The sequence below is a fragment of the Thamnophis elegans genome, chromosome 5, assembly GCF_009769535.1.
Source record: "Thamnophis elegans isolate rThaEle1 chromosome 5, rThaEle1.pri, whole genome shotgun sequence".
NCBI lineage: Eukaryota > Metazoa > Chordata > Lepidosauria > Squamata > Colubridae > Thamnophis > Thamnophis elegans.
In genome coordinates, this window is record NC_045545.1 from 73572800 (window position 1) to 73585076 (window position 12277).

Below are 12277 nucleotides of genomic sequence, written 5' to 3' on the forward strand. Positions count from 1 at the left end.
CATGTGCCAGCTGGGTGACCTTCAGCCAGTCATTCTCTTTCAGCCCAACTCACCTCACAGGGTTATTGTTTTGGGGGAGATGGGAAGAAGGAGTATTATATTCAGTGCCTTGAATTGTTTATAAAAATAATATAGGAAATAAAATAAATATTGCAGAGGTAGAATGCCTTTGTGGGCTGAGGGGCTGTGGTTGGCATTTAAATGGCATTGTGGACTGCCCACTCCAGAAGTTTTATGGGGCAGGACCAAAAAGCAGGCAGAGCATGATGGAAAGGATTTCCATTTTTTTACTGGAATCATCAAATACTAAGCACTTTCCCTCCCTCCCTCCCTCTCTCTTCCTCCCCCCCTCCCCCTCCCTCCCTCCCTCCCTCTCTCTCTCTCTCTCTCTCTCTCTGTCTCGCTCTCTGTGGGTAGGTGTGTGTGTGTGTGTGTGTGTGGTGTAAATATGTATAAAACAGAGAAGATACTTTTTCTCACCCACTGAGATCTGGAAATCATAAATGGGTTGTAGCCAGTTCCATTTCCTGACCTAATGATTGAGCTAATCGTTGGACTGTAAGGTTATATGTCTGCAACATGCATTTCTCAGTAGTTCAGCTGAAGGGGGGGGGGTCCTCCTTCTTCAGTGGATTAATTCCAGCTATCTTGTTTTGCTCTGGAGAGAGTTTTATAGTCTCTGTTCCTGGGTGGAGGAGACCAGCATTTCTTGGATGCCAGGAATACATGAGTTATTTGCCAACAGTTCATCATCTGCAATAGATTTACTTGGATTTCACCAGTCATTGGTTGACTGACAAATTGCAATATATTATAAGAACTCAGCAGCAGACGTGCTCTGTGGGAAAGAACCCAGCCAGAGCAAGTGGTTCTGTACACAATAGCACCACATTCTGGGGCTTCCTGGTACCCTCAATCCAGAAAAAGTCATGCACCCCTGTTTCCATTGTTTCACAGTCACTGCAATATTTGGTTGTGGTTATGGGAGCACATATGAAACCTGCAGTTTTTCAGAAGAATGGTTTTGATTATTGTATTCCAGTATAACATTTGGGGAATTGGCTGATCAGAACGTAAAAGCGATGTGGTGGTATATTGAGTAGGAATGATAACCCTACTACTTTTATTGAATCTCGGTCAAACAATTGTGCAATTTAATTTTCAAGGAGCCTCTTATACATTGCTTTTATAAGAGTGGGTAGAGTCAGCAAGGCATGATTTCAATCTAACAGTTTTCAAACCACAGATCTTTAAAGAAATACTTTAAATCACTGTTAGATTGTATTCCTGCCACAAAAATGCAGTGATTCTAGACTGATTGGAGATGTTTTGTCTCATATTGTGGATGACTGCCTGGGTCTGCTTGATGACCCCTCATGAATAAACATGAGGGGTACTTAAGTGCTGCAAACTGCAAGGGAAGATCAATCATGGAAGATAACTGCTTTTCAGGGAAGTTTCTCCATTGTTAATGATTTTCTCATTGCTAAGCATAGATTGAACTTCAGAAGATCTTCCGCACAATTAAAATCCAAAAACATACCCTTTCTTGAAAAAATTAAACAATTTATTACAGTACAGTGGTAATGATGATGATGATAATGATGATTTGTTCACTTGACAATAATATCAATTATTGGCAACTCCATGGGCCAAATCTCTTTTCATCTTCTGATCTTGGACTGTTTTTTTGAGTTTTTCTATGCTCTGGCTGATGTCAAGCTTTGATAGTGTCCAGCTATCAAGCACTACAGCTCAAATGAGACAATTTTCTTTCTGTATTGCTTTTTAAAGGTCCATACAGTATAGTACATTTATGTTATTTGAAGGAGACTCATTTTTCAAGTAATATATGAATTTGAAAGAAAGCAAATCTCATTTTCAACAGTTATTGAGAAAAAAAAAAGGAAAAAATGCTTATTTTGAAATAATTTGAATTGTTTGGAAAAGAACCAGAACAATTATAGTGACTATTTCCTTTCAAGTAATACTATCTGAGACTGCTGGTTTTAATAACTACTCTAATATTTGTAATTTTGGCAATACTTCAAGATAATCTCTTCTGTTTGTCCAAGGATTGCTGATAGTTTTGTCCCATTATTTTTTCATTCACTGATTAGCTTGAAGTGTTTTTTGTCCATTTTTAAGGAAGAAATCATAGAATTTTGGAAAATGTAAGTATAATCAATTTAAACCTGACAATTGGAACATCAGAAAACTGGAAGAAAGCTTATAAAAAAATCCAGTTTCCATAGTGATCCCACAAAGCAAGTATCTATGGGAGAATAATAGGCAAGGTTAGGAGTTCATGCCTTACAAGAGGCGTCAACATTGGCTACTCTTAACAACAATTCTAAACACTGTCAGGAAGCTGACAGGTACAGCGTCTGAGGGGTGAAGTGGAGGAAATGCTTTTATCCTTCCATAATAATGCTTGGCTTGTTTTATTGTGCTTTCAATCTTTCAAGCAATTTTGCGAATTTTATAAATTGGCAATACATAAATATAGAAATATGCTCTCATCCATTTATTCTTTTTTTCTTTTCCCGCTAATCTAGGATTTCTGCAAAAGACTTAAAAAATATGCTATCTCAGGTCAACTACCGTGTTCCAAACATGAGATTTCTAAGAGAGAGATTATCAGTAAGTATTTGGATTTTTTCTCCCTGTTTATATGTGCAGAGTTTTGATACTCAATGATAAAAGTTGCAGCTTGACATGCTATTGTATTATATTATTATATATACTTTATTCATTAAATATGAAACTCAAGTCAACTGAACATTCAAAAATGCATCACAAATACCATTGACTGGTGCTAATGGTTAATACAGGTTGCTGCCAGCATCCTACCATGTTTCCCTGAAAATACGACAGGTTTTTATTTTCCTTTTACCTAAAAAATATGGCTTGGGCTTTATTATGTGGGGTTTATTGTTTTGGGGTTGCCGGCGGCTGCTCTCTTGCGAGCGGGCTCCCAAAGAGCCAGGGCACAGCCTCATGGGCGACGGCTGTGTGCGCTGTCGCAGCAGCGCAACATAACAGCCATGAAGCGACCATGCTCACAAGCAGCCACCCGGCAAACCCCCTTTGCAGCCGGGCACAGCGCCATTCACTGACCTGGGGGTATCGCCAAGCTGCGTGAGCACCTGTTCGCCGCCGCCCGGCTCCCCCAGCTTGGTGCCTTCCGAATGCCAGTGAATGACGCTCTGCACGGCTGGAGAGGGGGACTGCATGAGCGTCTGTTCCGCTCTCACTCACCGACGTCCCAGCCTCATGATGCATGGCCCAACTCTCATCAAGGAGCCAGAGCACTTCCGCCGCCGCCATCTGAGCCTGGCTTTTTCCGCGGTTTCCAACCCGAGTCTTTTGGCAGTGGCCCCCTCTATGGTTGTACGCTCTGCAGGCAGCTGGCCCACAACCATAGAGCATGCTGACTCATCTCATTTATCCCACAATTAACATACGAAGTAGGTATTGCTGAAAATATAACTGGTCCCTATACCTGGTGAACTTCCTTGGCCAAGGGAGGGCTTGAACCTAAACTTCATTGGTGATAATCCTTAAATAATACCTTAAATACCTTTTCTTCTTTTTATTACTAAATAAACCATTCTTTCCCAATCTGGAATTCTTCCCATATATGTTATCCTGAAATCCCAAATTGCTGAGCCCACATGGCCAAAGCAAGTTAAGGAAGATTGGGGAAAGATGGTAAGAGTCCTTGAAAATGCACCTCTGCTTTGTACATTTAAGATGCATTACTAAAGCACAAAAGTTCTTCCCTTCTTTTATAAAACGGTACAAGAAAAAAGCAGCAAGTGATTTATTTTCCACAAATGAGATAATTAATCACTCATGTATGACAGAACAGTAGCATATTTTAAGATTTTTGTTTGCTTGTTTTCTCTTTACAATCAGGATGTGGAACAGAGAAATGGGGATATCACGTACGGACAATTTGTTCAATTGTACCAGAGCTTGATGTACAATGCACAGAAAGGAGTAAGACGCTTCTGATCTTAATTCTGATGGCATGTTTGAAAAAGAACTAATAAATGTATTAGTCCACAGTCATTATTTTTTGTGTTTCAGCGATATTTTGTTAGAGTGGGTACTATCATGCACATTCACTCACATTCATACAGATTTTCGTGTGCATATGCAAAAATCCATATATGCAAATTAATCATAGTACATTAGGAGTCCCTGAAGGGTCTGTTCAAGACCTTTGTAAACTATATAGTGGAAAATGGCTTTATTATTTCTGTGAGAAGCAGCATTGCAGTTCCTCTATTGACATTTGAAGTAGGATGCTTAAATTTAGTAAGCACAATGACTGAATTTGTTTCTTCTATCTAGATGGCTGTTCCATTCTTAGAAAGGTAAACTGCTTTATTACCTATTGGGGCTAAGATGGAAATTAAAATGGCTTGTAACTATGAGAATATTACTGATAATCATTAGTTAATTAGTCAAAGCACATAGTGCTTTGCACTCATAAGTGTTCTGTTTTCTACTTCAGAGCACAGTATGGTGTGGTTGTGTATTGTTATGATCTGTTTTGGAAATATTATAAAATCTCAAATTCTGGGATAAGAGCTGCTTTTTCTAACATTTTGGTGCCAGCCATTACAAAATTATATCTGATAGCAAAATGCAACATTGATGCAAATTATTTCGCTTTTTTACCAATTGTTGTGATAGCAAAGTTCAGCTTTTCTTCAGTATTCTTGAAAGTTCTGTGCTCTGCTTAAATCAATTTTGCATTTGAAATCTGTTATTTATTGCTATCAAATATGTTGATACTGTCCGATAGCAATCCTATGTTCTTTGTCCCAATTTTCTCTGATAGAGTCAGTGTAAAGGAATTAACTCTTATCAATTACTTTCACTGCCATATTAATTTTGGCATTGGCATTGTTTGACAGTAATTCATAATGTGATTTATTTTTGGCATAACTTCATGTGCAAATTCACCATTGCATCTCCATGTTATGTATGAGAGTTATATGTAAATAGTCTCTATATATTAAACTTTTTTTTGAGAAGTGGCAGGTGCCTTCTAACCAACCTGTCTTATCTTGCACTTTATCTTAAAGCAATGGGGAGAGATCTGAATACAATAGAATTTCTGTGTCAGAGTTCCAGACGTTTTTGTTAGACTACCAAATGGTGAGTTCATATCATAAAAGGAACACACACATGGGGGAGGGGGGGGAGAGAGAGAGAGAGAGAAAGAAAGAACGAGAACTTATGCACCAATGTTGAGAAAGCGTAAGAACCAAAATTTGATGCAGATAAAGATTTGCTTAAGCTGAAATTGATATCTGGTAATTAATGTGAATATGCCTATATTGTTTTCTTAGCAATCACTAAGAAATGGTTTGTTGTCATTGCCTCTTTCAGGTGTTGCTCAACTACTCTGTGTAGTAGACTTAATGTTTTCTGGTAGTGTCTCATGCAACTAGTTCAACATTGTTCAGGTTTTTTGACATCGCCTAAGGTTAGCTAGGGAAGTAATGTAATATGGACTTAACTTAGATATCAGTCATAAAATTTAAAAAATATGATTGTGTGTATGTGTGTGCATGCGGGCATGTGTATTTATTTATTTATTAGTTAGTTAGTTATTCATTAGTTAGTTAGTATCCCGCTTTTATTATTTTAACAAATAAGATGGTGAACGTATCTAACACACCTTCTTCCTGATACGCTTTGTCAAATATTTCTCTATGTTCGTGGATTGGTCTAAAGTTATACAGTATACTTGCAAGTTAAGCATGGATGAAGATCATATTCATGTCATCATGATCTCTAGACAGAAGTCATCATAATGGAAATACTTTTTAAAGTAGTACAGCTTCAGATTTGAATTGATCAACCTAGCATTATTCTTGTCTGATCGGTTTTCCTTACACATGGCTGCCAGCCAATGATGATCTCTCATGTTTATTTTTGTTTTTATGAATACATTAATGGAGCAATTAATAGGGGTTCAAGATATATTTTAGGGAAAAATAACTTATCTCACTCATAGATGTAAGCATAGGCTTGTTTTGAATATGCACTGTGAGAACTTTTGGGTAGAATGAAGAAATGGGATACTGTTCTCTAATAGATAATTTCTGTATTCTGATATATTGATTAGATTTTCCTTTATAAATGTTTTAAAAGGCCTTAAAGAGAAGGCCTTAATATAGGAAACAAATTTCAGTCTTTCAGAAAAAGCTATTGTATATAGGTAATTAGAACAATGTGAGAGGATGGGAGCTTGTATAATGCTGTGCTTGAATAACTTGAGCTGGTAAGCACCCACTTTGAATCTTAATCTGGCATGACGCCGGTTAGGCAGAGGCACTTCATTATTTTGTTTTTTATATCAGTTTTGTTTCTCATAATACAAGCATTTCTTGACTCACAATCACAATAAGGACCAGAAAATTTTTCATTAAGCAGAGTGATTGTTAAGCAAGACATCAGATGACTGTGACTTGTGACCAGTGGTGGGATTCAAATAATTTAACAACCGATTCTCTGCCTAATGACCATCTGGGTAGGTGGGGCTCGGTGGTCATGTGACTGGGTGGGCGTGGCCAACTCAAGGTCACTTAGGTCGATGGACGCTTCGCCTTAGTTGTTACAATGTAATAAGGGTTAACCAGAGAGGCAGTTTCTGTAAGCAGGTCAATAAAGATTAGGCTAGAAACAACACTAAAATATTTCCTTCCTGCCTTCCTTAGGATTAGCTCTGTAAAGTGGGAAAAAACAAAGGAGATTTCTTCCAACAACCGGTTCTCTGAACTACTTAGAAAGTTACCAACCGGTTCTCCCGAATAGGTGCGAACTGGCTGAATCCTACCACTGCTTGTGACCTTCCCTCCCAGCTTCCTCATGAACTTGTCGGAAGTTGGGTGGGAAGGTCACAAATGGTAACCACGTGGCCACAGGTTGCTATGGCTGCATAACTGCAGGGATGCTGCAATGGTTAGAACTGTAAGGAAGCAGTAAGTCACTTTTATAAGGAGCATTGTAACTTCAAATGGTTGTAAGTGGAGGACTACCTGTATTTTGTTTGGTTCTGCCCACCAAACAAAGAAGATGAAGGATGCTGAGGAACTGGAAAGCGTGCAAAGGAGACGGATAAAAGTCGCCTTGCTTCTTGGAATCAGTACTGTATCACTGGAGGTTTTCAAGCAAAAGTTGGACAGCCATTTGTCTGAGATGGTATGAAGAGTCCTGCTATGGCCAGGAGGTTGGACTCCAAAGTCCCTTCCAGTTCTATCTCTAATCCCACGTAGCTTTCCACCAGCAATACAGGGATAATAATTACTTGCTACTTTTCAAGAATATTAGAAGGCTGGGAAGGGAATATTTACAAAATAGCTTGAACACTGTAATAAATATCTGGCTTCTCAAACCCCACCTTTCTCCACCCTCATTTACAGGAGCTTTGGGCTGCAGATATTTCCTTGGTGCAAGAGTTTATGTTTACTTTCTTGTCAGATCCATTGAGAGTAATTGAAGAACCTTAGTTTTCTTCAGATGAGGTAAGACTTCCAAGAATCTTACTGGGGAAAAAATAGAAGAATAATGATAGGGGCAGCTGGCTTTACAATCTCAAATCATTGATATCAGTGTTATGTGCTACACTGTAGTAGGTAATGCTGCAATGTAGTATAAAGGTCAATTCATATGTGGCAGGAAAGGAACATTGTAGCAAGTTATCCTTTTTTTTCTTCAGGTCTTTTCTTGCAATTTAAAATATTAAATAAGTTGCAACTTTGACTTTTCTAAGAAGAGAGAAAAGACTTCTCGTTGGTAATTGCTGGAATTATATTTAATTGGTTGTAATAATACTGGGCAATTATGTAGTCCTAGAAATTATAAGTAAGGATAATTAGTCTGAGGTGGAACATAGATAATTATATATAAAGCATGCAGTTGATTGGGAGAGGGGGTTGTTGTTTTCTAGACCTAGTAGAAAGTACTAGTGTTGGCATGGAATGTTATCTCAGAAACAATCTTATCTTGTCTAGAATAGTCTCCAAGGCAGATGTGAAGGATCTGTCTAGATAAGCCAAGGACTTCTTAGCAATTGGCCTTTTGCCAGCACAGTTTTGAGATTGAAACAAAGTAGTTGTTCCAGACTGTTTTTCAGTCACTGGTCAATTTGTTATCACCCTGAATGCTTACTCTCTCTCACCTTCTTTTTCTGAGGGAGACGGGCTGTTTAGAAATAGGAAGTATAAATAAAATAAAATAAATAAATATGAAACTGCTGGTTGAAGTCCTCTGCTAGTTTGAGGTTTGGTATTATCAGCATGCTGATATAATACCCAATTGTATCTTTTGACTTTGGACCAGAAAATGATTGTCAAGATTTTGTTCCAGAGCATGGAGGTTGTGTGGATTTGGATGGGGATAACCTCCAACTCATTACTACCAAGACCTAGTGACTATGGGTGTTTCAACCATCCAGATTTGGGTATATTCCCACTTTGACCTTGAATGGGGTTACACTTTTGTGTGTAGTTGAGTTTTTCCTGGACTCAAAGATCCTGCTTCAAAGCAGGGGTCAGTTTTGGCTACGAAGACATGTACATAATTTGGTCCAGTGAGCCAAGTTGTGTTCTTTCCTAAATTGGGAGGGGCTTTTCAGATAGTCACTCATGCTCTAGTCACTTCACAACTTGATTACTGTAGTGCTCTCTACATGGAACCGATCTTGAAGACCACCCAGAAACTTCAACTGGTCTATATCAAATTTTCTCAATCAGACTTCCTTCCAGCATTGTAATTTAGCGTGTTTCCAATTATGAGAGCTATAAATCCCAATGCATCTCGGGAGAGTCAGGTGGGGGAAGTCTGAAAAATACCTGAAATTTGGGGATTTTAGTGTTCCATCTTCACCTCCCAACCCTACCTCCATTTCCCCCCTCTTCTGTACAGTTTCTCACCTCCCTGTTTTCCAAAGAGAACAGCATCTGGAACTCGGAGTTTGATGCCATACGCCCAGAAGACATGAACACCCCTTGTCCCATTATTGGATCTCATCTTCTCATAACACGTAATGGAAAAAATTGGTTTCTCTTGCTAATAATTTTCTCCTGTTTGTAATTTGCTTTGAGAAGAGACATTTAATTGTGTGCAAAACTGTCTGAAAAGCACCTTCTGGGATAACAGTGCAATTCTTGGAATTACACTGTCGTACGTACTCTCCAAATCATGAGTTGCCTATTGAGTTTTGTTTTCCATTAATAGCAACAGGTCAACACAGGACTCAGTAATTTAGGGATCTCTAGGTGAAGAGAATCCTGATTTGCATAATTACCTAAAGATACCTCATTGTGTTATTTCAAACTTTTTGAAGGAGAGGAAATTTTGGATTGCAGCACAACTGGGGCTGGGATGAATATAAGCATCTAATGTTACCCTAGTGCAGGTAGTCCTCAACTTACGACCACAATTGGAGCCCAAAATATATTTGGCTAAGTGAGAAATTTGTTAAGTGAGTCTTGCCCCATTTTATGACTTTTCTTGCCACATTTGTTAAATGAATCCCTATAGTTGTTACATTAGTAACACTGCCGTTAAGTGAATCTAGTTTCCCATTGAATTTGCTTGTCAGAAGGTCTCAAAAGATGACCTGGGACAATGCAATCATCATAAATGTGAATCAGGTTGTCAAGCATCCGAATATAAACCACGTACGAATGGGATGCTGCAATGGTTATAAGTGTGAAAAAATGATCATAAGTCACTCTTTCTGTGCTGTTGTAACTTTGAGCAGTTACTAAGTGAACTGTTGTAAGTTGGGGACTACCTGAATACAGTGGAGGGAATCTTTGAGCAGTTGACGGAGAGAAATCTGATTGGATAGTATACATGAAAAAGGTGCTGATAAATTCTCTGTTGCATTTTAGCTTACTGCTTGTCTTTTTGATGTTGTGATAATCCAACCCAACGTGCTTTTTATGTCCATAACTGCCCCTTCATCATAGATACTTGACAGGAGATCAGTTCTCAAGTGAGTCTTCCTTGGAAGCCTATGCTAGTTGCCTGCGCATGGGATGCCGCTGTATTGAACGTGAGTGCTGGTCTCTTCCCATTTTCTTTCCTCATCTGCCTAGTAAGGATCAGGAAAGATTGATCTCATATTGAACGTAAAATAAATTGTACATGAGGGAAGGTCTAGATCAAGTGTATAGTGGAGTGTACACTCTACACACTGAATTCCAGATAAAAGGATCAGATTGCAAGAGATATGAAAGTGTCTACCTGGGATTTTATGAGATCCTACAAGTTAAATTGATTATATTGAACTAGATCAGGGGTGTCAAACTTAAGGCCCTCGGGCTGGAACTGCCCTTGGGGTGCTTAGATCTTGCCCACGAAGCTGCCCTGGAAACAGCGAAGGACTGGTCTGCGGTGCCTCTGCCAGCAAAAATGGAACTCAGGAGAACTGTGTGCGGCTCTCCCAGGCTGCGTATTTGGCCATAACAGCCACCTGCAACTTCCTGCCAGTGAAAATGGAGCCCAGGGAGGTTGCAGCCAAAACAGAGCGCGGACAGGCTGCACATGGCTTCCCCAAGCTCCTTTTTTGCTTGGAGAGGGTTGCAGGTGGCTGTTGCGGCTGAAAACGAAGCCTTGATGTGGTGATGTCGAGCTGGCCACGTCTAGTCCGGCCACCCAAGGTCAAACACAACTCTGATGCAGCCCTCAGTGAAATCGAGTTTGACACCCCTGAGCTAAATAGATAGTCAAAAATAAAGGCAGTTTCAAAATATACATATATAAACCTTGCCCAGAGTTCTTTGATGAGAGACCTCTGCAGGAGGATTTGCTTGTGACCTTGAAATGAAAGGTGCTCCTTTAATCCCATGGAACTATGGGTATTATCAATGCATTGTAGGTTACTTTCCCAAATCTGTTTTAAAATGTCTCCCTTTGTGGTATCACTTTCACTCCACAGAAATAAGGAAAACATTTTCATTGAAACTTGTTCTACCTGGATTGTTAGGTGACAAACAACTATTTATATTGTTTTTGGATGCAGCTTGATTTTATCTAAAACAATTAATCCCAGTGTTAACTTGTATTGATGAACTTTCAGTTACACTGGCTATCTTTTTTTCAGTTGATTGCTGGGATGGTCCTGATGGGATGCCTGTGATTTATCATGGACACACATTAACTACAAAATTAAGTTTTCTGATGTCCTTACCACCATCAAGGAGCATGCTTTTGTAACTTCTGAGTAAGTAAAACGTCAGTTGTAAAATCACGTTCTTTGGAAATTTGCTTTTTCCTAGCTTAGACACTTGAGCCCTAAAGGCCACGGGCCAGCAATGTGATACTGTGACTTTGACACCCGTACACTAGGTGGATTTCCTTAAGAAAAGACCCCTGTAACATACCTGTTGTGGCCCGCCAGTAGAGCTGGCAGCAGAGTCAGACAGTGAGGAGGTTGGGGAAGGCTCAGACAGGGGCTCTGCATTGGAGGCAGAGATGGGGCTGAGGCCGTCTGGCAGTGATTGGGTGTCTATGGAGCTAGACAGCAGTGAGGCAGGTGCAGAGCTGCCAGAAGAAAATAACAACTCAGAAATCAGAGTCGACTTGGGAGTAAAGTCACAGGTGGAAGGTTGCTAGGAATATAATTCTAACAGTTGGGTTGGCAATATATAAGCTGTACCTGTTTCTTTAAACCATGCTGTAAAATGTGATTGGTTGCTGTTTTCCTCAATCGGCCATAAGAGGGAGACAGAATGACTGTTAGCTCTCTGTTTGTTAGATGTTGGGCTGATCTGCTCTGTTTTGGAAGCTAGCTGTTAGAAAGTGCCGTGAGCTTATTTTAAGTTTTGCAACTGCTAGCAAACTTTGAGTACCAGACTGTTTGTATGATTATGGACTATGTTATTTGGATTATCCCTTAACTGAACGATATTGATGACTGACTGTTTTATCCGTGTATGACTTGGACTGTTTGATGGACTCTGATACCGCTATTTCCACGAAAGTAAAAGCCTAGTTAAACTGCAGTGTCTCTGTATGCTGGTTTGTGTGTTCTCCAACACAATTCTCACAATGCTTCTCTGAATGTACTCGCTCTCCCAACGGGGAGCTTACCTAACAAAGGTGATTGGCCCCTCCCATAGGAAATAAAAGAGGAACAAAGGGGGATGGGCTTTTGCAGGAAATCATTCATTCGTTCAGTCATTAGATTTGTTTCAGGAGTGTGAAAATCTGCCAATGAATCTCAGAGACTGAGTGCCCA

The 12277-nt window shown here is 39.5% G+C and overlaps 1 protein-coding gene across 1 annotated transcript in view; it reads left to right on the plus strand.

Annotated features, from left to right (window-relative positions):
• PLCG1 (phospholipase C gamma 1) overlaps positions 1 to 12277 on the plus strand; it is a 119374-nt gene that overhangs the window by 72991 nt on the left and 34106 nt on the right. The window contains 10 exon segments of the mRNA XM_032217850.1: positions 2559 to 2643; positions 3922 to 4005; positions 4363 to 4385; positions 5103 to 5175; positions 7449 to 7550; positions 8953 to 9028; positions 9031 to 9070; positions 10005 to 10090; positions 11141 to 11203; positions 11206 to 11260. Coding sequence (XP_032073741.1) covers positions 2559 to 2643; positions 3922 to 4005; positions 4363 to 4385; positions 5103 to 5175; positions 7449 to 7550; positions 8953 to 9028; positions 9031 to 9070; positions 10005 to 10090; positions 11141 to 11203; positions 11206 to 11260 — 687 coding nt within the window.